The sequence below is a fragment of the Aphelocoma coerulescens genome, chromosome 3, assembly GCF_041296385.1.
Source record: "Aphelocoma coerulescens isolate FSJ_1873_10779 chromosome 3, UR_Acoe_1.0, whole genome shotgun sequence".
NCBI classification, from domain to species: Eukaryota; Metazoa; Chordata; class Aves; order Passeriformes; family Corvidae; genus Aphelocoma; species Aphelocoma coerulescens.
Genome location: NC_091016.1, coordinates 1,933,023 through 1,958,676, shown reverse-complemented (window position 1 = coordinate 1,958,676; position 25,654 = coordinate 1,933,023). Strand labels below are relative to the sequence as shown.

The 25,654-nt window shown below is 45.8% G+C and overlaps 1 protein-coding gene across 6 annotated transcripts in view; it reads right to left on the bottom strand.

The window, feature by feature from the left end:
- Positions 1–25,654, bottom strand: part of CFAP61 (cilia and flagella associated protein 61) — a 90,919-nt gene that overhangs the window by 15,786 nt on the left and 49,479 nt on the right. For all 6 annotated transcript variants that reach the window (XM_069008761.1, XM_069008759.1, XM_069008756.1 and 3 more), the window contains 7 exons: positions 23,916–24,014; positions 20,164–20,332; positions 18,156–18,312; positions 12,957–13,246; positions 9,454–9,781; positions 9,137–9,228; positions 7,433–7,638 (listed from right to left, as the gene is read on the bottom strand). In XM_069008761.1, the coding sequence (XP_068864862.1) occupies positions 7,433–7,638; positions 9,137–9,228; positions 9,454–9,781; positions 12,957–13,246; positions 18,156–18,312; positions 20,164–20,332; positions 23,916–24,014 (1,341 nt within the window). The remainder of the gene's footprint in view (positions 1–7,432; positions 7,639–9,136; positions 9,229–9,453; positions 9,782–12,956; positions 13,247–18,155; positions 18,313–20,163; positions 20,333–23,915; positions 24,015–25,654) is intronic.

The following is a 25,654-nucleotide window of genomic DNA, read 5'->3' as shown; positions in this document are numbered from 1 at the left end:
TTATGCCAGGAGTGCCTACACAGAGCAGGGACTTCCACTTCTCAGGAGTGGTGAGAGTAAAGTACTGCGCAGGGATGGGATGCAAAGCAATTCTAATTTTCAGGCCATCCTGACAATACCTCCCCAACCACAGCCTGCAGATGAAAAAAAGTCTTCTCTCCAACACAAGCACACAAGATGGAACATTCCATCTTGCCAGGAAAATTCAAAGCATGTTGTTTTGAGAACAATATATGCATGTCTTTAAGACTCCTAATTACAAAGATATGGTAATACCAGCAAAAGATACAAAATATTTCCTGATATACCTTGGATAGCTGGACCAGGAATCACAGTGTGTTAATTTAAAGACAGCATAAATAAAACCACCGAGCATTTCCTGCATTCATCTGACCAATAATTTCAAAAGACAGCTTGTTTACATAGGTAAAAAGCAAGACCAATTTGTGTAAAATCCCCTAGAGCACCACCTGAGAGCATTGTTCTTCTGCACAAAGGACATGCCATATTCCCTGGCCTGCAGTTTCTTCACATTCACCTACAACTGCTGAACAGTCAAGCAAATGCGAACCAACAGCCTGTTTGTAGCAAGAAGGGTCTTTACTTCCTTGCTCTGCAGGTCTGCTCCCTGAACAGCTGCTTGTCTAGGCATTTGAGTATCTCCTGTTACATTCAGTGATCCAGGACTCTGTTATTGCTCTGACCCAGTCATTAGTGAAATCAGCAGCCTTATGGACAACAAATCTGTGAGTGAATCCACTGAACAGATTCACAAAGTAACAGCAGTGCTCACGAATTCACAAGCTGACATTTATTTTGTTCCTTTTGAGAAGGAAATCCTGCCGAGGAAGCCTGTACTTTTTTAACTCTTCTCACAGAACCTGCAATGTCTTGTCTTTGGAAGATGACTGGTTTAAAACCCATGGTTTACAATCCCCTTTTAAACATAGCTGCAATGGCAAACCAGAGCACAGGACATCTGCTCTTACAATTCTTGTTCTGGAAAAATGGCCACTGAATCCAGACCTCATTGAGGGTGATACTGCTCCCCACAGCCCAGACCCAACCCCCCCGGGGCTGCTGCAGGGACCTGCTGACGTCTGGGGGTGACACTGCACCACCTGCCAGCATCCTCCCTTCGCAAATGCCAGTGATCCATCATGACTGATAAATCAGCTCTGTTTGCTGCAGTTTTAATATCCTGGAAATGCTACAGCGCTGTACCCAGAGGCACCTTCAGAAAGCAGATCCTGGTACTGAGATAATGCAGTCCTTTCCTGTTCTCCTAAGTGTCCTCAGGAGGGACTCTCCATTTTTTCAGCACTGGCATTTGGAAAGTTTAGACATCTTAGAATATAAGATCACAGCAGTTATGGTGTACTGACCCTCACTGAACTGCCCTCTAAACTTTTTAAACTCTGTGCTCTTTAAAGTTGACACAGAAGCACTGCTGTCTGTGCTCTCTTTATGACCACTTCATGGCTGACCCTGAAATCAGGCTAACTGCATTGTTTCACATAGTACTATTTCACACATAATGTATCACGGAAAACAATTTAAAGGAAATTAAACCGGAGGCACAAAATCATCAAACAGGCTGTGTGTAGGGGTATGATTGCTTTTCTGCAATTGTTTATGGATTCAGAATTCAATCGTTCATAATGGTTTGCATAATTACTAATATGAATCAGCAAGGTTCGGCTACAAATTAACATGGTAGGCTTCAGCCGACGAGCTTTTACTCACTAATTTGAACGTGGGGTTTCTTAGTAACGTGGCTCTTCATCGGCAAGTTAGCTGCTCCTTTAAAACTACATTAATATCTAGAAATCTCCAGCCATTTGTATCGATTTGCTCTGTAAGTGCAGCTGTACCAGTGCACCGCGGGGTTAGCGGTTAATTCCGGGAGCGAGAAAGCCGTTAGTGCTTTGATATCCCTTCAACGTGTTCCTCTTTCCTTACCCTGTCTCCCTCTTCATGAAAAGCACACACATTTCCCTCTAATTAGGCTGCAGAACGTACAGAGCAGCACTAGTCCCTCTCAGTCACACTCACTACCTGCTACAGTTCCTTTCTGGTCTTTTTTAACCCTGCAGAAAAACGTCTCACCGTCTGCCCGATGAACAAAAGCCTAAGGTTGGAATCCCTTAAATGTAATCCCAGCGTGCTAATGGTGTGGGATCCAGCAGATTCCAGACAGCAGCAGGGCATTCTAGTGCTCCTCTTAACAAACAACTACTCTTCATTTCGGAAAGCCTGGGTTAAATCCAGCTTTTCTATGTAGCACGCATTTCATGTTTAAATAATCACTGATTATCCAGCCTGTAAGTAATGAAGTTCTCTCTACCTTGTAACAATAATGCTGAAAACATCAAATGTTCTTCTTTTCCTTAATGTATTTGTTATATTGTGAGGTTTATTAGCGCTGAGTCAGTAAACAGTCCAGTGTGGTATTTCTGCTTAACAGTCTCACTGAATGACACTGCTTAATAGAGCACCTTCAGCCTAATGTTAACAGCACCAGATGTGGGAATTGCACTTCAGCGAAAAAACCTAAATGGTTACTTCAAAATAAGTGAATGCTGTTCATACAGCTCAAAATACTTTTGAGCATTTAGCTTGTACAGCCAATATAAAAATGCAATGTGAAAACAAAAAACAGGGTTTGAAGAAGAGCAGCCAAAGAAACATCCAGTGCTGTTATCCATGTAGCTTCTGGGTGGATTTTCCAAAGCCTCTCAGGGAAAGGGAGCCTGACTCCCTTTGCACATTCCTGCTGCATGTTTGGCAGCCTCATGTTCTATAGCCTGTCAGTACCTGGTGCAGTTGAAGCTGTGCCACCCTTGTGATATTTTCTTCAGGGAGCCCACCCCTTGGACAGCAGCACCCACCGTGGCCAGGCAGCATGCAGGCCTGCCAAGAACCACCTGGCATGGATCTCTGCAGATCCATGCATAGATCGCTTGTTCCCTTCCTCAGTGAAAACTGAATCCTACCTGCATTCTGGCACGGGGAAAAACATTCCTTTGTGACTACGACTCAGCTAAATCCCCTGCGCTTTTTGGCCCACGCACAAGTACTGTCACATAACCCACCCTCCCAACTCCATCTTGCCAAAGAGCCCTGGTCATATCTGCTGGGGGCTTCTCCCTCCTCACAGTGCCCAAGACCCCTGTGCAGAGGAAGCAAATTGTCCAGTTTGACAAGTCCTTAAAATGCTGGAAACCAAGCTACTGAAACAAAAAGTAACGAACTGATTTGAACTCTGTCTGGATGACTGTGCCTGTGAGGTTTCTCTGCTCATCACTCATTAAAACATGCACTGCCTTTGTGCACTCCTTCCCAGGCCTGACCCTGTGCCCTTCCCCTGTGCCACCCTCGCTGTCCTGTGCCAGGTGCTGCCTCACCTCACCGTCCCTTAGTGCCACATGCTGAGACACAGCCAGCATCTTCCGCAGGTCCTGGCTGACAACGAGTTCATTAATACACAACTGAAGAATCCCAAGTAAAAGCTGCTCACGCCTCATTTGCGAAAGAAGCTCCTTAAGTATTTTAGAAACTAGTGGGTCAGATTTTTATGCATTTACGTTAGATTTGATTTTCATTAATGCCAAATGAAGCTTACACAAAGCACTTCTATTTCATATTAAAGGCATGATGACAGTGAGCATCCATTTGGTTGCCAAGTATCAGGAGACCCCTCTAATTATCTGTTTTGTACTTAAGATGCAGCAGAGGGAGATTCCACCGCTCTGTGGACACGTTCCATAACTTGGCAACTGCCTTGCAGCTGCCTTCAGCTCAGGAGAAGACAAAAGGGGGTCACTGGATGGTTGCATTCCTCCTCTGTGAAGCAGTATGGAAGACTGATGATCAGTAAGTCTATAAACTTAAAAAGAAAAGAAAAAAATGCTTCAGACCTCTCTTCCCACCCCTCTTCTTTTATCTGCTGCTAGGGCAATAATGATGAAAATAATCTGAAGGCCTTTCAGCAAGCAAGGGAGGGCAGGAGCATGGCATACAGTGTGGTATCCTTCAGGTCACACCACTGGAATTTGCTTTCTTTTTCCTTCAGGAGAAGATGCCCCATGAGAAAGAGCCTTGCTCTTGGGGACTCAGATTCTAGTTGACTTTTTGAGATGCAGCCTGATGGGAAATGAATAAAAACTGCAGAAACTCCTTCCTGAAGAGGATTCCCAATCTAGTGGGTAATGCCATTCAACTCACAGGTGATGAGTCTTTGGTTCCTCCATTTTTTCCTGCCCTGACACAGAAGAACTGCTTTGTCAGGCCCCTCTGCTCAGGAATGTACTGGCTGCAGGCCCAGGTGGAAGGAGGACACCCACTGCATGGCACAAGGCAACTGGAAGGGAGGGCAATGTGTGCCCACTGCTTCACCTCCTCCACGAGCCCAGGTACTGAGGGCAGGAGGCAGAGCAGTGACCAATCCTTCCTCTGGTTGCGGGTCAAGACCTGCAGCTTTTAACACCGCTGCACTCATACCCAAATCAACAGAACTTTCCTCCAGACAAAAGGAAATGCTGCTTCTCTCATTATTCCCATTAGCCGTGGCTCCAGGCACACGACCAGGAGGGGTGACTTTGTCAGGTTTGCTGATCTTGGGGGCCTGTTGTTAATGCTAATTTGAGAACAGCACTGGCACATTCTGGCCAGGAAATCCGGTACCATGGGGTTAACTTTCAGCTCTTACACCGAACGCAAATCAGTGAGGAAATTCACTGCTAGGTGCAGTCTCTAATTATTTAAAAGATAATTTGCATGCTACACAGAAATAAATTAGCTCCCAGGTGACAGCTGTTCCACTGTGTCCATTCCTGGAGCGAGATGCCATGCTGGGAAATCTAAATGCAGACCAAAAGATTAAAACACTGCACTTTCTTGCCTCCTAGGAAGGCTCTTCCCAAAAGAGAGGCGTAAAGAAGAGAGGAGGGGAACGGATGTTTCAAACCAACAAGTTTACAAGCTTAACTAACAAACCACACTTTCACAGTCTGTATTTTCTTTTCACTAGGGGCGCTTCACATCTTGCCAGAAGATGTGGATGCAAGTGTAACGTGCACTAGTTTAAAAAGGAAGGTTTTGAAAGCTAAAGAGAGCAATTCAGTCCTAACCGCAGGTTGGCGTTCATGTAGGATCCTTAGAGAGCACATGAACAAGGCCCAAAACAGTTCTTCTTTTATCACACACCTAGAAGTCAGTGAATGCATTTTCCTATTCTCTACCAAAAGCCAACCAGGCACCACTTTTTCTCTAAATAAAAGTCTCGAGACAACTCAACAAGAGATACTAAACCATTTTTCAGTGTAATGATTTTCTAACAGTCAGTCTTCTCACGGCTTGGTTTTAACACTGTCTGTTGCACACTGCACACACATGTACACACATTTTATGTGACGCTGTACTGTGGGGATGTAGATGTACTGTAGATGTGATATATTATGAGAGTACATTACACTGCCAGCCTTCCTCTGTTGCTCCATGTCCTCCTGAAAGCAGCAAATTCCTGCGCCAGCTTGCTGTGTGCCAGGACTGCTCCGTGGGAATGCCAGGCAGTTTACCTGTTACACCTGCTGGACAATGCTCCCTCCTCCCAGGATGGACATGTGGAACAGGAACTCCAAGATGGGATGAATGGGAATGCATGTGTGTGTGTGTGTGTGTGTGTGTGTGTGTGTGTGTGTGTGTGTGAAAGAGCCACAAGAAACACACGAGTGAGGATTAAAGAGCAACATATGTTCACTGCTGCAGAACAACATATGGGATTTCATTGATATGACCAAAGAGCAAGAAGAGAAGGAACAAACCTATCTAAAGATAAGGTATAAAGAAGACTGAAAACAACTGGAGGCAATAAAATAACCAGATAAGAAAAACCTGGCAACTGTAATTCAGGAATTCTGCCACAGGCTAATGAGAGGTGAGATAAAATAATGAGGCAAAAGGTCCCAAACAACATCACTGTCTAAAGGCTGTAAAAGACAAATCCAAAACTAGTTCATCATCACTAATTAAGGAGAGCTGAAGGGATGTGATGAGGCCCTGATATGTGGTATCCCTCTGTGCAGCACACCAGTGATCCTTTGGTCAAGGTCAAGAAAATACTGCTACCTGTTGCTGCAGGCTGAAATCCCAAAGCAGGATGATTTATTCTTCCAGATGTTGCTACTGGTACATCCAACAAGTGACGCTAACCACACCCAGGCAAAGAACCACAGCCTTGGTGTGCTTCACAGAAAAGATGAGCTCACAACATGCGTGCACACCGTAATGCCACAAAAAGGACTGCTGGTACCTTGCCACAACCTGCATATTGAGTTCTTCCAGTGCTCCAATGTCTGATCAGCATGAGCTGTGACAAGGAAAGGAAATCACCTGCCCATCTCTCATGCACTTGTGTCAGCCTCCTTCAGTTTCTCCTTAACACTTACTGACAGTGTGCTGCTCAGGTGAGCTTCACGTCTGCTGTGTCCCATTCCTCTCTCATAAAACAAACCCAACATTTGCTATAAATCAAAATCAAGCCCTGTAGCAGCAATAATTCACAAGCATCACTGCACACCCTTTACAGCACACTTTTACAAACTGTTACCTGAAACAACAACATCAAATCTGAAAATTTTGCTACCATTTGTGCCTTTCTTCTGATCACTTACAAACATAACAAAATCAAACCTGGAAACATTTCAGGCACCACTATCAGCTTTGTATCACAATAAAGACTGATCATTTGCTCCTGAGCCTGGCTTTCTGTCTCTACCCAGCGGATGTAAGGCAGTATTTCACTACTCCATCTGTGACAGTTTATGTTTCAAAGCACCATTCATGAGGGATTTCTTCAAATGAAAATCAAAAGCAATGAAACATTCTCTCAGAGGAGATGGCACATGACTAGAACTAACCAGGCCCTTTAGTCTCTCTCACCCCTTCAGGATTTATCACCAGATAAAAAATAGCCAAGATGTTGAACATGACTATCACCATGAGTTATTTAAAATCTCCCTAGAAACCTTTGGCTTAAAAATTTGATTCAAAACAACAAAAATACTTTTAAAAGCGACTTTTGAACATGAGTCTTCAGTAATAAAGGGTTGTTCAGGTTCAGCTTAATGATTAACCTACTGAATATTCTAAACAAAAGTGATAAAGACACTGAAATGCTATTTCAGGTGAAAGATAGCCAAGTAAACCATTGCTCCTTTTCTAAGTAAATCTCAGACACGCAGCTCTTTCCAGGAAGGTCTTCAGGACTTGCATTTTTACCAACAATTTTGCTAAATACCGGAAAATATTTTTAAATCTGTTTTTCTACCTCTGGTTCCAAGGGAAAACAGCCAAAAGACAAACCACAGTAAGATATAACTAGAAGTCTGGCAGAATGTAGATTTTGTGCACGGCGTAGAGCTCGTCTCACCTGTAGAGGTCTGTGAGCTGCCCGGCCCTCCAGCGGTAATGCAGGTCATTCAGCAGGCGCTCATGCTGTCCGTACAAGCAGATGTAGTTGGAGACAGGGAAGGGTTCCTTGGAAAAGCAGGTGATGCTGTCCACCATATTGTATCTGTTGAAGTGCATCCTGAAGTAATTCCCGTGTCCTGCCTCACCGGTTACAATCTCCATCCCCTGGAACAGGAAACACCAGAAAACCTGTGGAGGTGGAAGGAACACCTGACCCGGCACACGTGCAGGGTCAGCGAGGAGTTCCCAGCCCATAGTTCCCACTGCTTAATGCCCACAACCCTTCTTCTAAAATCAAGAAACCGCTCCTGGCACAGTGGGTCATCGGGCACATTGCTGTGGCTTGGACACAGATTTTCTGTGTGGTTTAGTTTGGTTACTGCCCACCCCACTGTGCAGCACCAGCCAAGTGCCACTGCAGACAGCTGGGGGACGTGGGCCCTCCAGCTGCACTGGCAGCGGGACACCAGATCCACAGGGACCTCTGACCTCCTGGAGCAGCAGCTGGAGTCAGGAGGGATGCCCTGGGGCATCCCAAGCAACACTGGATAGCTCTGTTTGGGTAACTCAGTTGAACTCTGTTCAGCCTCGTTTATGACACAGAGCACACACATGGCATATCATATTTACTGTCAATAAAAGAACACCAATACTGGATGTTCATGCTCAAACTGTAGCATTTAGATTCAGCTACTTAAATCAACCACTTAGACAAAAATGTAAAAATTTGCTTCAAACCTCACATTGCAGTGGGATGATCAGATAGCTTGAAGCTATTTTTTCAAGCTGTATTCCTGTTACAGTTTTATACATTCCTACAACCTGTTGCTAGGCTACAGGAACCTTTAGTATTTTCACATCTAAGCTACTACCTTTCACTAGCTTCTCTTACTTCTTTCTTAGAAAATTCTTTTAGGATTTACATGGAGTTTCTGGAGTGGCTTTAAAAAGATGGTCCCTTTTCAGGTAATCAGCAGGTAATCAGAGTGGCAGCAAAAGAATTCTAATCATATTCTAACAAGTCAAGATAGCAAAACCAATTCCTCTCTCTGATAGTCCTTTCTGCTTCCCACTATACATGCTGATTTGGATGGCTCATCCTGGATCTGAAAAACAAGGTGAGCCGTGGTTTGATTCCTCTCCCTAAAGCATTTGCTTTTCAAAAAGCCCATTTGTTTCATTGCTGTCCAGGTTTTAAAATCAACACTGAAGCAGCTTTTTAAAAGCTGCTCTTTAAATCAACTGCAAAAATGGGCTTGATGCAGAAATTCCCAAGGAAAAAGGTACAATCTGTGTGAAAGAGGATCTTGCCTAGGTGGAGAGTCCTCTCTGGCTTAAAAAAACATTAATCTAGTCCTTTTCTTGCCTCAAGTCAGGCTCTCCAGTAAGAGAAGCACTCCATGTTTGTATCCTGGGACAATCTCCCATGGGGAGTGCTTCCCTGTGCCCTGTTCCGAGACAACTCAAATGGCTGCAGGACTTGCTATTTTCTAGCAGCACAGAGCATCTCTTCCACAACACTTCCTGCTAGTTCTGTGACTGCTCCTGGTTCTCCAGCTGTACCTGGTGTATACAGTGACCCCAGGCCCAGCTACCCTAAACAGGAACATCTTTTCAAACAAACTGGGGGATGAAACAAGAAAAGTTCCATTATTTAACTTACATGATCACATGGGTCATGTTCTACACCCAAGGGCATGGGGATTGCTGGCTTGGAAACGTGCAAGTAGTTGTAACCTCCAGGAAGAACACCACCTGCCATAAATGAAAATAGGAGCTTTATTAAGTCATTAACAATGAAGAAAACAATGTCTTTTTTTGTCCTCCTTCGGCCATCATCTTTTTTCCACTACATAAGGAGCTTTGAGGGCTGTACGGCCATGAGATAGCACCTGAGGTGAGATGGACCTGCCTGCACTAGAGAAGAGCAAAAACACCTCAGAGGGGATGGCAATGCGACAGAAATCCAGCTGGACATACCTTGAACTTTACATCTTCTGTATATGGGGATGAGTCTGTCTGAGCCTTCTGGTGGCTCGGAACTGGCCTGAGGGGTTGGATCAAAGAGACTCAGCATGGATGCAGCAAGCTCAAAGCCAATCTCCTTGGAGTTGAAGTTGCTGTGTGTCAGTTCATCCCTATAGTATCTCCTGGAGAATTTTGTCAGAGGACCTGCAGCCCTGATGCTGACATCATTGGTGTGGAATTTGGCATCAATCACAAGTCTTCCATCAAAAACAAGGCAAGCATCGTTGATGGCCTTAAAGGTTTCATAATCCACTGTCCTGTAGGCAAAGCTAAAAAATGCCTAAAAAGAGATGTAAATAAATGAAGATTATTGCATATTACTTAGTGGCTGATTTCATAAATCCAAACCCAGACTTTGAAGGGTTTTTTAAAAAAGAAGAATGTGAAATACAGTATGATTTTAGCAACACTGGCACAGCAGACAGATCCTTCTGATCCAACATTTACAGCTACCAAAGTTAAAACTAAGACAGTAGAAAGGAAAATTACTAAACTAGACTCATCTGCTTCTGGTTGTTAGATAGTTTAAAAACTCCAATATTTGCTACATCCAACAGCCTGGGTGGCTGTGCATATTTTCTGTGTTAGTACAAGCATGGAACATAGACCTGAAGCCTTTGTGAACTTTGTTTTCTTCCAAATGCTCAAGCCAACCTGAAACCCCAAGGAACAGAAAAGCACAATGTATTTGGAATTTAGCAGGATAATTGTGTATTCCAAGTGTTTTCCCAACTGCTGACCCTGTTTACCAACAAACTGAGTTACTGTGGCTAACCAGCACAAGGACAGTCAATGAAATAGAAAGATCAGAAATAAACTTGTTCAGAGGAAATGTCTTCCTCATTCCAGCTATAGCAGCAGAATTTCAGTCAGTGGAAGCTGCAGAGGCCAAGGACCCTACGTCCATAAATTCCTGCCCTAAGTCTCAAAGAAAAAAGTTAGTGATAATTCTCTCCTTTTGTCTTCTCGTGGCATGGGCACAGTCCCTCTCCTGGGCCACAAGGAAGCAGAGCTCCTCTGCCCACGCAGAAGATGGGGCAGCACGACCCGCACTGCAAAGCAGGTGGTGCTGGGAGGAGACAGCAGACGTGGGAGAAGCAGCAACCATGAGCAGCGTCCTCGAAGCTTTCTCCGGCAGAGGATAAACTGAGAGCTGGCAGAACACAGCTCCTGAACGAGTGTGAAACAAGAGCACCCACTGGACACCGAGCAGTGAAAGGAGTAAGAATGACAAGGCTGGGAGATGTTTTGAACAAGACCACAGTCCGCAAAGGGCACAGATGAAGACTGACTGTCCCATCGCTCCAAGCGCCCTCACACAGAGCTCTTCCCGCCATCAGTGCCCTCAGCTTTTAAAGCCATTAGACAACAAATTGCTGCCCCTCCAGCAAGAAATATTCCTTTACAGGCTTAGGAAAGGTTGGAAGGGTCTCAGATGAACACATCTTCCCTTGCTGCCTTCATCCTGAACAGCCCAAGACACAACTGTGCCAGGACAAGCAGCATCTGTAATCTGTCCTACCCTCAGCACCAGCTCAGGACACAGCTGTGACCAGGGTAAAGGTGTTACCCAGTTGTATCCCCAAAGAGCTGTCCTGGGGACTAAGGGCAAGTGTCAGATACTCAACTGGCTAGATGAGGCAGCTGAAAGAAAAGGCACAGGAGAGGGAAGCAAAGGGAGCTGGAAATTTTAACAACACTGGCATAAGCAGAGATGTGGCAGTGGAGGAGCCAGAGCCCCTGGGTTTGTTCACAGATAAACCAAGTGATGAACTGTGCACAGCTAAGGGAATTCTGACCATCTCAGAGAGCCAAAAATCAAGGAAGCTCTGCCCGAGAGGGCAAGAGGACCGCACAGCCCCACATTCTGCTGGCTGACAGGCAGGACAGTGTCACTAAAGGGGAGGGCTGCAACCTCCAGGCAGGAGCCATCTGTCAGCCCAGGCAGGAGGGAGGGAGGGAGGCTGCTGCTTCAGGGAAAAAAGAGATTTTCTCCTGTTGTTTTTATCCTGCAAGACTCAACAAATTATGTCCCCAAGAACTGCCAATCAACAGTTGATACTGGCTGAAATCCCAAAAGGCCCAGAGCTGCTGCAGAGCCGATTCCTGCAGAGCCTGGTCTCTGGTGAGTGCAGCTGCTTTCCCGATGGAGCTGCTCTCCAGAGCCCGCTCCTCCTCCGAGTCCAGCCTCCCAGGCAGTTGGAGGCAGATACAGGAGCCTTGCACAGCAGCTGAACTGGTTTTGGAGAATACAAAGCCCTTGACATCACAAGTAATTTCAGGTCTTTCATCTTACAGGCTGGGAAAGGGAAGGACCACGGACGGAGGAAGGACGAGCACAGGGCACAAATGGGAAGGAGAAAGAAACCCCAGGGCAAGGGGGTCTGAAGGAACAGTGTAGGCCACGCAGGCAAGGTGGTGGGGAAAAGAGGGGGGGCTGAAGGGGAGGTGGTCAGTGGATACCAAGTTGTGAAAACAAGAACCACACTGAGATCTTTGTGGCAGGATAAAAATAGAGAGATTTCAAGGAAAGAGGAGAGCTGAAAAGCTGCATACAAGGAGAGAGTGGGAGGAATGTCACTACTGATATGCAGACTGAAGACAAGAGACCACTATGGATAGAAGTGCTGTGTGAGGTCTTCACCCCCACCACAAAGGGCTTAAGTATCCCCATGTTAAAAAGACAAGGGCTGCGGAGCAGGGGGACCAGCAGGGACCCCGACACCTGGGGAGCTCACTGGGAGAGGCACAGGGCTCATCCCCTCCACAGCTAAACCCACCAGCTGCACAGAGGAGAGCACACGAAGCAGGGAGTGCCAAGGGGCCGGTGGCTCCATACAGATGCAGGTTTTGAAGTGGCTCTGTCAGAAGCACTCACTCCTGTGGATTAGTCCAATAAAGGAAAACAAAATTATCCTGACCCTCAGGAAAGGCTAGAACCTGTCCCCAGTCTCAGAGCAGAGCCACACCTGTGAACATGCCTACAGCTTCCGTAACATATTGGTACTGGAAGAGAAAAAAACTGCAATCATTGATGTAGAGGGAAAGGAACCTGCTTAAAATATGTTTTCATTAAGTTACATACTATCCCAGTGTTTTTGGCTTCTCCTATGACAATCAAACGCACATAACTATAGACAGGAATAGCTGCACATTTAAATAAGAAAAGGATTTCTGGAATTACTTCGAAAATGAAATAAGAGTATTTGTCAATCAGCAGTGAACAATTACTTGTGTGTCAGGTGACTTAGATACATCTTAATCCAAATCAGTCAGGGCATTAACAATAGGTTTATTTGGATTTTTAAAAAAACGATCCTTGAGACTAACAAGTGAATGTTCAATCTCCTAGAGACAATGAGGAAATAGACAAATCTGTGAGGGACCATCTACATTTGACGGCTTTTGTGTTAAAAAGCCAGCCTGAAGGAAAGGCACAGGAAGCTTGTACTTACTGAGCACTGCAGTTGGAGCAGGTTTGTGGCAGTGGTGAAGGCAGCCCAGGCGATGAGGCCGTGGTCATCCTGGCCCCACTGTGCCAGGACGCTGTCCGGGTGCACGGCCACACCCGCCCCTGCCAGGGCCTCCCCCACCGTGCGCTCCAGGGCAGCGTCACCGAGGCAGGGACCGGCAGAGCTGAGCAGAGCCTGCACGAGATGGATGCGGGAGCCATCAATCCCAAGGGATAAGAGGGTTTCTACCGTGGTGTAAATGTCAATTGTATTCCCATAGACAATGACGTTCCCTAAGAGGGGGAAAAAAAAGGGAAAGATTTCTAAGACATACAATGAAAACCTTATTAGTATAACTCAGATGATAATAACATGGAATTGCTCTCTTTGACCCTCTTATTTCTCTGATGCTATGAAGCAAACAATGTTACCTAGCAACAGCAGCTAAGATAATTTAGTGAAGAATCTGTACAAAACATCCCACAAAGTAGGCAAGTACTTAACACAGAAGTATGATATTCATCCTGACCCCATAATCTGAAATTATTTTGATTGAAAAGCCTCTATGGGTAAATAAATAAATAAATCACCATTTTTATTTTGGTCTCTCCTCTCTCCCTAACTTTGCTCATTCAAAGGACTGATGTGGGGGGGAGCAGACAGAATCAAATTCAATATATCATGCAGAAAACCCCCACAAACTGTGGAAAGGCCAAGTTATAGAAAACAAGCCCTTGTGCCACGTGGAGGTCACCGGTGCTGCTGCTTCCTTCTGCCAAAGCCCAATCTCCAGAGAATACGGATGGCCCTGCAGCCGTACCTGTCCCTGGTGGTGGGGAGAGCTCGGCACCGCTCTGAAGGCAGCTGCATGTGGCACAATGCCCAACCCAGAGCCAGCTCCATCCCTGCTCACTGCTGGGAGCTCCGCGAGCTGCAGGCAGCCATCCATCCCAGCAGCTGCCGTGACAGCAGCGCGTAGGAACTGCTGCTCCTTCTGCAGAGCATCAGCAGCAGCACAGAAACCACTCCTGAACCCAGCTCCATCCTCCTGCCCCAGGCAAAGGGAGCTCAGACCTGACCCACCCCTCCCGCCCGGCACTGCAGAGCTGCAGGGCAGGGCCCTGCTCATTCTCCTCCCGAGCTAGCGCCGCTTCAAACGGAACAGCCAGAGCTGAGCAGGAATAGAGAAGGGGAGGGTCTGTTCTGTGTGAGCACAACGAGACTCTCCAGCCTAAGGGCTAAAGCCCTCCTGGCAATAAGGGAGGCAGAGCTGGGATGCAGCAGAGCAGCTGTGTGTTTTATCTCAGGATGGTTTAATACAAAACACACAAACATTGCTCTGAGCAGGACTGAGACGTGCTCCTCTCCTCCCCATTCCCTCTGCCCCCCTGCTTGGAATAGGAACCATTTGTCTGCTCTGTGATCCACTAAGCCTTTGAGTAATCCAGGCGAAACGGCCCAGCTCATGTAGGGAACTCCTCTCCCAGGGCCTAAGGACCCTTCACACGAGGGCCAGAGCCCAGAGCCCAGCCCTGCAGGCTCTCTGTGCACCACATGCCCCACAGCTGTGCCACGCTCAGCTGCCCCAGCCCCAAGGTGGGGGTCCAGATGGAGGCAGAAACACCTCCACCTGCCTGCCCGCGTCCACATCAGCTCCTGTGTTTCAGATCTGACCTGTCAGCACAAGGATGCCTCCCTCAAAAGCACCTTCCCGGTGCCTTCATGTCCCACACCTGGGCAGTGCTGCAACCAACTCACCCGTTTATCTCAGCAGTGGCATTTACATCTCGCCACAAGTGACAGCATCCCCTATGCCCTAAATTGTGTTATTTCATAGGCTAAACTAATCTCACTGAACCATGTTTTACTGCATGAGACACAGGGCCATACCAAACTGAGCATGCACACAGCCCCAGCTCCCAAGAACATTAATGATAAAACAGATGTTCTACTATTCCCCTTTGACTACAAGGTTATTTTATTTGTCCCTATCAGTTTGGCTACTTGTAGCTGCCCAAGAAACATCTCTCTTCATAGCTGCCAGAGAAGAGACTTGCTCCATGAGTACACTGCACAGAAATGACAGAAAACATGTTTTTACTGTTCACAGCAATGACCAGAGGGACAGAACCTGCAAATGTATCAACTTGAAAATATAAGAAGAAAGAGATCTTACTACTTCCATAAATATCATACAGAACACAGAAATGCTCCAGTATGTCCATCACTGGCCTGACTTCCCAAGCCAGAAGAATCTATCCCATGGCTTGTGCCTGCCAGGACACCTGTCTGCAGCTGCACTGTCCTCAGCAGAGGGCCAAAAGAGCCGATTGTTTCTTCCCTGCTGCAGCAGGGTGTAATGCAAGCAGCAACCCAGCAGAACCGGTGGGTAAAGACCAGCTCTGCTACACGCATTTCTATCAACGCCACGTGCTGACAGCGCAGGCCAGAACGCGGTGTGCAGGTGCCAACAGCCTCAGCTACATTTGCACGTTTTCCATTTGCAGGGAGTGAAACATATCAGGAGTGAAGAGGATGCCCTGGCTGGAAAAGGAGGATGAGGAGGGCTTCCCTGAGGCATAGCCCAGCAAAGCCCCATTCAGACTCCAGGGCAAAGCTGGGCTGAGACACCTTCACCCTTGGGCAGCACCAGCCCCCTCAGAGAGAAGCTCGGTTACTGCATGAGACACTGGCTTTAGGGCATGTGCAAGATCAGATGCGAGTCCTACATTTCTCAAGGAAAATTAAAATTCTGGTTTATATGGTAATATTAAATACAACTGCATTAGATCAGGGAAAGCAGTGCTCCTTTATTGACCTCTTGTAAATCAACAATTTACTGCTTCTGCTTATTACAATATTAGTGGCTTTTTAGATGACAGTGCTAGTAGTCTAGGAACTGCAGATATTCATTATGGACTAAAATTATGTCCACTGAACGGAGAGCAGTTCCTCAGGATGCTTTTATTATTTAACTACATGAAAATGTATGTATCTGTGAGTAAACATAATAATGTTCTACAGAAAAAACAGCCATAAATAAAGATCATTACAGTAGTTTTATTGTTTATTACCTGAATGTCAGCGTCCTGCTGCAGAGCAGACTCATTCATTTTCCACAAGTGGAAGCACAAGATTTCGGTGACCCTAATGTGACCTGAATCTTTGCAGTTTGCAAAAGCTAAAGGAGAAACCCAGTGTGAGCTAAAGCATTGGTGGCTCCAGTTGGTGATTCATGCACTGGAATTTTAATGCAAGAGTATTCCTACAAACATGCTTTTAATAAGGCAGTAACCTATGCTTAGGTGAAGAGAAAAAAATAATTGCTCCATTTTGGGCCATTAAAGCAGTTTTGTTCCTTACTTTACTTCCATCCTACTTTTATTTTCATGGAAAGTGCGGAGCTAATAGGAGATGAATTTCAATTAGTCCCAATTACAGCTGTAATAGGTTCCATGCATTAGGTGGCTGGGTTTCATCAGTGAAGCCACAGTGGCAGCCATGGGGCCAGTGCTTGCCCTGCTCCCAGGATCTCAGCAGCAGAAAGCCCTCCCAGAGCCCTGGCACAACTGTCAAGACTGAAAGAATGATGTTTGTAAGAAACACAACTGGGAAAAGAAGCAGGGTGAGGAGTAAGAGAAACTGAGACCAGTGGATAAAGATCTCTCCAGCTGGGCACTCTGCACAGCAGCAGAGAATGTGATGGGAAGAGCAAGGAGAGGGAACTGAAGCCAGAGCAGGGGGAAAGGGGAAGGTGTCACATCTCCAGAAGTCCCTCCGGACCAACCTCATCAGGAGGTGTGAATTTACCTTCTCTACACATGAAGCCAGGCCAGTGCCTCATTAAGAGACGCAGCTTCACCTGCAGCCAAGGCCAGCAGCAATAACAAAGATGAACATCCTACAACTTTGCTACTACCACTGGAGAAGGGACACTCGTGCCAAGGCAGGTGAGACACTGTGATTGTGCCACTTGCTGCAGAGTGACTGAACCTCCCAGCACCGCACACCCCAGCCAACAGCTGCTCCCGGGCACATCCCTGCGCAGCGGGACTGGAGTACATTCCAGGACTGGGCACTCAGGGATTTACATGAAGGACTAGCGGTAGCAAACGGGGAAACTAACAACCTCATCCGTCTATGCAAAGTCAGCTGCAGGTACCAGCTGGACACCAGGTAAGGCTGTGTGGGCAGGGGCTGGTACCAGCTGGAGGACAGGTGGAGCCGGACTGCTCCAGAGGCTCCACTGACATGCCTGAGGCCAGAAAGCTTGCTGAGAAAACACTGCCATGTTTATGGACCCCTGTGCTGATCACAGCAAGACCTGGAGAACGATAAAGGAATTTCCAACGTCTTGAGAACTTCCCTAAAGGAGTGCCAAGCAAGTGTGAACCTTGCACCACACCAAGCCACTGCCAATTCTCATTACACCCCACAAACAAGGCAGGTAAAACGCATCTTCAGGAAAGTCCTGCTCTTGCACTCCGCCAACAGGAATTCCCCACAAAGACAGCTTTCCTGCTCTGAACTGTCCTAACTCGGAGCAAGCAGGAACTGACATTACATGAACTCATTGACTCTTTGGTCTCTGTTTCTCTAGTTCAAAGTTGACCCAGAAACCTGGATGGCCCTAGATATTTTCCACGGCGCGCACACACAGCGGATGAACTAATGAACACAGGAACAGAGCACACGCAACGAGGCTGAGGAAATACACAGATGGTGCACATCTACACAAATGTCTGATTTTAAGGGTTAAAAAGTACCAGAAGCTTGCAGTTCTATGTGAAATTCTGTAATGATGCAACTGAATACAGCACTGATAGAGACTTCCTAATTTAGACTTGTTTTCTTTGTGTTGTGCCACAAATCTAGATATTTTTCTATACAACAGAAAAACACATCCACTAATTAAATTATTATTTAATTGGCTAATTAATGACTCCGGGCAGATTTGCATTCGGGACTCGTTTTGTTTTATATAATAACTGCAGATAATTAATCTATCTCAAACCTTTCTTTCTCAGCTAAATATGCTGGGTATCAAAAACGACAAAAAATTGTAAATTAATCTGGAAAACAAAGCACAGCAGATGAAAGACTTTGTTAGAATTCATCAGGCGCCAATTATACCATGGAATAAAGGAGACAATAAGCCTGGAGAACATTTCTGTAAGTGTGTGTGTTAACGAAGCCCCTTACCTTTGGAGCTGACGAGGTTCTCCTCCAGCCAGCGTGCTGCCTCTGAGCAGTCCTGGGCATCATTGAGAGTGAAGTGATTGGAAGGGACTTTCTCTGTGTATCTCTGTGGCCACTTACTTGTGACTCCACTGATACCTGCTCCTGTGGGAGCCAAGGCCTGGAGAAATGAGTCAGTGAGTGGATACATGGCACAGACCTCGGAGACGTTAAAAGACAACGATGCTCACTTTGGCTGCCCAAGGGCTGCTGTCCTGGCACATCCCAACCCTTCCTCACACTCAGCAGCAGCAAACACACCCATGGCCACAGGGAACATGGATCCACACTGATCCGAGTGTACACACGTGTGCACATGTTCCCTACTTCCTGTGGGATTGGGCGTGACCACTTCAAACAGCACTGCCAGTGCAAGTGGAGGCACATGGCAAACACCAGGGACTGCACAGCAAACAGCAGAAATGCCCCAACACACAGCAGGGGATCTCAGCAGCTCTCTGAAACACAGATCACTTTAAACAACCCTTGAAAAGTCTTTGTGAAGCCAGACTGCCTCCACCTTTTGTCAGCAAAAAATCAACCTTCTACAATGACAGATTTTGTCCCAGAGAAAGGGACCGAAACCTGCTTGATGGTTCAAACGTGAAGATTCGGTAACACGCTCACTGTAGAATGCTGCTTTCCACTAACAAACTCAATCTGAGCTGTACAAAGCAAAAAGGGAATCTCGTCTCTGACTTCCTCAGCACCGCTGAGCCACATCTTGAACCCTGTTCTCACTGCCAGCTGATCAACTGAAATACTATTGGGTCATATAAAACCAGGCATGACACCAAAAGATCTTACTCAACTACTCTAAATCACAACTGATAATGTTTTACTACGCATTATTTTGACTGCTTACCAAATAGGGGACAACTTAATAAAAGGATGGACTATAGTTTCATGTAATAAAACAGAAGCCACTAATTTCTTCTTATCCTTTTGTATAGCTTAAACGTGAGACTAGACGATGATGGGATTTCTTCTCAAAGGCAGATAAAACCTGCCTTTTCTCTTGCTATATCTTTCTCCCCCACTGCAGTTACTTGCCATAAATTATTTTGCAAGTCAGTTACCTCCAAACACCTTTTCCTAGGAGCACTTTTCCAGCTGTCACTTCAGCTTTTGCTTCATCCCTGCTGAACAGCAACCATAGGCTGCAGCTTAAGCGTGGCTCTGCTCTGAGAAGGGATCCCAGACCACAGAGCCTGCTGCACACACGCAGCCAGACACCGCTGTGGGACATGGTACAGCACTGTAAAGCTGCAGACATTGCTCACATCCATCTCGCGATTTTAAAGGCAAAATGCCCTGCTCACTACTCCTGCCCCAAATCACCCAGGTAAGGCAAAGCCCTGCAACAAGGGGGCTGTACCAAGCTGCCCATCTGGTTACACAGCCTGACGGCCTCATGGGGATACAGGAGCTAGAAGCCACCCTGCCCAGGGAGTCTGAGTGGGGCTGGAGCTCAGCTTGATTCCAGATCTTACATGCAGCTAAGGGTCTGCTTCAGTCTCACTGGAAACTCAGCTGTGTGCTACAACACCAAGCAGCATCACGGACGTGCCTAGGCATGGTCATCACGTGAGATGAGTAATTAATTTGATAAGGAATTCTCTCTGTTTCCAAAACTAGGTCAAATGGTGTTAGACCAGCTGGAGTTAAAGTCTCCTGTGGCTAGGGCCACATGTCACTTGAGCCTGCTCCTTAGCAGGTTTAATGGTTATGGTGGCAAAAACGCCAGCAGCTTTGCCTCGTGCCCATCCCTGAGCAGGAACTGCTGGTGGGAAATTCTGTCCGACCCTCCTCTGCTCTGGCTTCGGCAGCAGCACTGACACACCTGCTGCACTACAGGCTGCAAACTGCTGGTGCTACCCTCGCTAAGGCTGCTCTGCTTAATCCCGGGAACACCATTCACCGCAGAAAACCCGGGAATACCATGCTGGACTTGGCCATGCACACACCTCACCTGGTAGCTCTGTCCCGTGCACAGAACCAGGTAGTCGTACGGCACTTTCTTCTCCTTGGAAACAACAACGTACTTGGCAGCGCGGTTTATGCCAGTCATTTTACCAACAACAACATTAACCCAGGAACAAAGTGACATCTGTGCGTAATCTTCATCATTAAAACAGTGGCTGTGAAGAAAGAATATCTGTAAGTGACATTTCGGCAGCTGACAGCAGGCATTAATTAGACATCTGGTGAGCTCGGCCCAGGCCCCCAGTGGTTCCGCCTGCTCCCTTGACGCGAGTTCACTGCAGTCTGTGGTAAAAGATGAGGCATTAGGAAATACTCGGTTACAAATTGACAACTTTCTGCTGAAACCAAACAATCCCTTCCAGCACTGGGCCTTACAACCACGTAATTTAAGAACAAAGTCAGAAATATATGCTTTACTCTGCTTTTCCTTTGCAGGTTGATGCAAGATGGAGGCTTTTGAACCTGCAAAGAAAATACTTTAACAGTCCAATTCTTCCTCCAAGAAAAGACTTTCTTATTCATCTTTTCCCCACTTTCCTTCCTTTGTTATTCAGCTTCACCAGTCATAGCTGTGGTGAGACACAAATGCAGGGAATGCACCCGATCATTTTAGCATCCGTATTCCAAAGCATTAGTCCAAAAAGTTAAAAAACAAATAGAAAGCTAGGAAAATGGTTGTCAGAGCCAGAAGTAAAAGGCAGAGAGCTCAAGTCTCTGTTGGTGACCCTTTTCCTAATGAACTTTTCTACAATGCAACAATGACAAATACACTAAACTGGTCCTGAGCTCCGGGATGTTCAGGGTGTGCATAGAGCACACATCACAAGCAACGTCCTCCAGCAGTGTGAATTCACTAAATCATTCACTAAATTCACGAAATAAATCACTAAAATTCACTAAAATCACGCGTTCACTTTGACAGTCTCGGACGAGATTTGCTTTTCTCGTGTTTCGGGGGTGTGACAGCCCGTTCCAAGCAAAAAGCATCAGATATCCCTACGTGTGAGAGAAGCATCAAAGATCTGGAAGCTGCTGTTTTAAAAAGCCAATTTTAAAGCAAAATCCAAATGGAACAAAACCTCTTTTAATGGTTCAATAATGAAAATTACAACTATTTCCAAAGATCTTTTAAGGCTCAGAGTATGCCCTCACCAGATATATCCAACACAGCAAATACCAGGACACTTGCTTACTATTGCATTTATACCACCCCCTCTGCTTAATAGCCTTCTACAAAGACAAAGATTCCAGAAGATAAAATACCTCCATACAGATGTACAACAAACACATTGCTGTAAAATGTGAGGAGGACCAGAGAGAGAACATTCCCATCTAGGTCCATCATAACCCCTGAACACTGCTGAGCCTGGCAATAGCCCACCATGGAAATGCACAGCGGGTTGCTGCCTACAGTGCAGATCCAGCTGGGCTCAACTCCATACCTCCTGGACACTGAAAACCTGCACCAGGCAAAGCCTGTTCAGTTAGGTTCTTTCAGGAGAACTGGGCAAGCCCATTTATAGCTTTGTAGAGCAATAAACCAATAGAATGTAGTGAAAAAGAATGCAACGGGTTTAAAACAAGCAAAAAAGACGAATGGCTGGTGTCACACAGATGTCTGGCTTATGAGACCAGAGCAGCACAGCAAGAAGGAGGACCACGAACATACTGTGTGAAAGACGCTGAGTCTCACCCCTGCCAGGACCTCAGGACAGGAATGGGCAGTACAGAGACCCTGGGCTTCAGCCAGGCTGTGAGCTCAAGTCATTACAGAAAATACATTCCACCTGCCAAACTAAGCTCATGGCCATTTAGAGGCCCAAGAACCTGACTTTCTATTGATACTTAAAGAGATGAAAAATATTTCACTCTCTCTCACAGGCCTAAAAGTGATTAAACAGAGGGGGCTGGGCCCATGCTCAAGCATTTGATGCTTTTCTGTGGCACCAGCAGCTGCAGTAGAGAGCACGGGCAGAGACCGGCACTGACAGCTGCTGCTTTGCCATTAACACCAGGACACACGTCCCAACACAGAGCTCCTGGTTCCACACTAATTGTTGCTACCAAATTCCCAAAACTGGCATTCAGGATGCCACAGGAACAAATACAGTTGATTTCACAACCTGGGGAATTTTAGGATTGAATTGCTGGGCTTTCTGAGGTGCTCTGCATCCTCTGTACTCACAGATACCAGAGGCAAATAAATAAGGGAAGAAACCCACTGACAATGCTAAACTGTAATAATGCAGAAATCTATAAAGAAAAAGGACATTAAGGGCAGAGGAAGGCTTTCAAAAGCACCTTTATAATTGAGGTGCACAGCTCCCAGGAGACTGACACTCCAAAATCACAGGGATGCTTTCAGAAATCATACCCTGCAGAGTTCAATTTTCACTCTTAATCTGCTTTCAGATTTTAACAGCTAAATCTGGTGAGGCAGCTCTGAACTGCAACTTTCTGTCAGGAAGGATGCTTTGTTAGTACAACTCTCTTCTACAGTGAATTTAGGAAAAAGAGTACATGCATTTATTTGATCATACAATCCCTTTCACTTGGTAGATTTGCATTTGAACACACCCCTTTCTACAGTACAAAAATTAATACAGGTAACTACTTATAAAAAATTCCTTGTCAGGGCAAAATTCCAAATGAGATCAGATGGCTTTAAACAGGTTCCCACCACGCCATTTTTACATCTTTGCAGAGATTTCATTTGTAAGGTTCAGCAAGCAGACCTTGTGGAGCTGTTTTGTCATTTAAAGAGTCAGCCCCTTAGTGCACTGCAGCTCATTGAGGAAAAGATTTGGTAAAATACAATGTGAGGGCTCCAAAGAGTCACATGCCAAATCTAAATAACTACGCGTAAGTTCATTCCCCAACCATTCAGAAAAACTGATCCATTTTAATTCTATGCTTCTCAAAGTTCAAAACAACCATGTTCAAGTCCACAGTGATGATTTATTCCAAAATAAAACCCAAAGATACTGTATTTAAATGAGAATTACGTACTGTGAATTTTAAAGAGGTGTGTAAGATTTTATCTGACTAAATGGAAGCTATCACATTTACAGGCAACCAAGGAAGCCTGTGAAGTGTTAGACAGTCCCTAGACAGGGCTCTTCCACCGTTTCCCTTCAGCTGTGCACAACACAGTGCTGCGGCTGGGACTGGGGACAGACTGCCACAGCCCAGGGACTGGCACTCACAGCCCAGGAGCAGCAGAACTGATGCAGAACAGTTCTGCCAAACTGATCAACAGCAACAATTCCCCCCGTACTCAGCAAAATCCCCACCACCCTTGGTGGGCTCTGCATCCCACCACATGCTGCTCTGAATCACGTTACTAATATTAATTTTTGTACATTCTTTGGCTCCGCATTATTTAGAACAGAACTCACTAAAATTAAAAACCAAACAAGATTTAAAAAGTGAGCAGACATCTTGTGTCATTTGTCTTCAACCTAGAGATCTAAACAACCTAAAAAAAGCCTTGGAAAGCAGAGACCCCAGTCCTGGTATAACACTATGGATGGCTGTCCTGAAGTTACTACTTTGGCACTATTTCCCTACTTGTAATTCTACTCAACTCCTCCTGCAGGTGAGTGCCTGCTGGATAGACAGACTGGAGTATTTTGGGATCTCTACAGATGTATCTAAAATTTAGGACAAGTTCACAAGAATTACAAAGTGTTATGTTTTCTGCAGGAGCTATGGAAGTGTTTAGATGTGAAGTCAAACCTGTTAATTAAAAATCTTCTATGCTGGGAGCTCTGTGGGTCTTTTCCTGGAAGGCCATGAATGGAAATCAAGGTCAGGTTGTTGAACTTCAGACGTGGCCTGTGGAAAGAAAAACAAACAGCCCCAGTTGGAAGAAATGCAGAGAGCATGTCAAAGGAACAGTGTAGCTCAGAATTCCATGTTCAGGAGGACACAGAAAGCAATTCCTTTACACAGGGACAAAGTGTTTCACTTTGCTCAGACGCAGCTGTCTCTGGATACAAAGAGAAGAACAATTTCCACCACAGTTTCAGTAATGCCGGGGCGAGGAGGGGGACAAGACTGACAGTATGTTGAACTAAATGTGATCTGACATTTGAAAACAAATAAATATTATGAGTGATTAAGCCTTCTAATCTTCAAGGCTTTCTGTAAGTTAAGGATGGACTGATGCAAATGGTACAAAGGAATCAGAATGTTTTTTATCAACCAATGTTAATTTGTTATTCATACATTTAAAAAATATATTCAAACAAAGTTAAAGGTCATACTTAAACCAAGGAATTTCAAGGTTATGGCTGCCCCTCTCAAAATGCATATTAATAGTTTAATTCTGGATTATGGATTATCTGTGGTAAATCTCCATGCATACTCAGGCCGAGCACAAAGTAATAAATAACCTTAATGTAACAGAGTGCATATATTTATACAGATTATGGGCCTGATTCTCATTTAAATTAAGGTCACTCTGCAGAGGTGGATGTAAATAGAATTTGCTCTTCATTTATGGCCACCTTATGCTGGCTGAGTGATACAAAATGGTCTTTATGTAAATGAGAGTGAGCCTGATCCACGAAGCTGAAGGCAGAGTGTAAGAGTGATGCCATCTGCACACAGGGAGCGCCGCTCCCGGGGTGCGAACAACAACTACAGTAACTTCACACACCGATACAGCACGGCTCCTGGGCATTTATTTACATGGGATTCGTTACATAAACACCCGACACATCCTCCTATCCTCAGAGCAAGGAGTGTGGAGCTGAAGTCATCTTTACAGACCGCATGGCCTCTTGCCAACAGGTGTTCAAATCCAGGGGCTACAGTAACATTATGTTTAAATACTGCTAATATTTGGGACGGAAACCTTGTGAGCCAGCATCAGAAACACGGCAGAATCAAAGTTCTAGGCACCATTAATGTGCCTCTTTTGCATGACTGCACGATGATGCACTTTATTGATCCGGTCACATACCATTTTCCTCTGCAGATGCTCTACCTCTATTGAGTCCACACGCAGGCATCCAGGATTGCCCCAGTCATACGGTATTTGTTCCCTTTTTCCCCACTGAGCGGGAGGCTTCAATCAGACCTTTCAAGTCAGTACGATTTACTAACTAATGATTTACTTCTACCTCAGCGCTCCCATGGCATCCCCATATGCCCCAAACATTAATTCATGTTTCCCACTCATTCATCTCGCAGGCATCAAAATGTTGATTAGCATCTCCTTGGATGAAGTGAGATGAAGCGAGTCCTATCTTTGATGCCCACTTTACACTGAGGAAAACCAAGGCACAAAGCACCCTGGCTGGAAGCTCCTCAAGGGCAGGGTGGTACAGGGGGAGAGCTGCAGAGCTGCCAGGGCTGGTGCCCGTGCTCCAAGCGCCACACGCTGCCTGCACAGCTCCCGGCACAGCTCCGAGCAAAGAACGGCCCCATTTGCACACACAGAGGCAAACCCCTGCTGCCGCCGAGCCTCA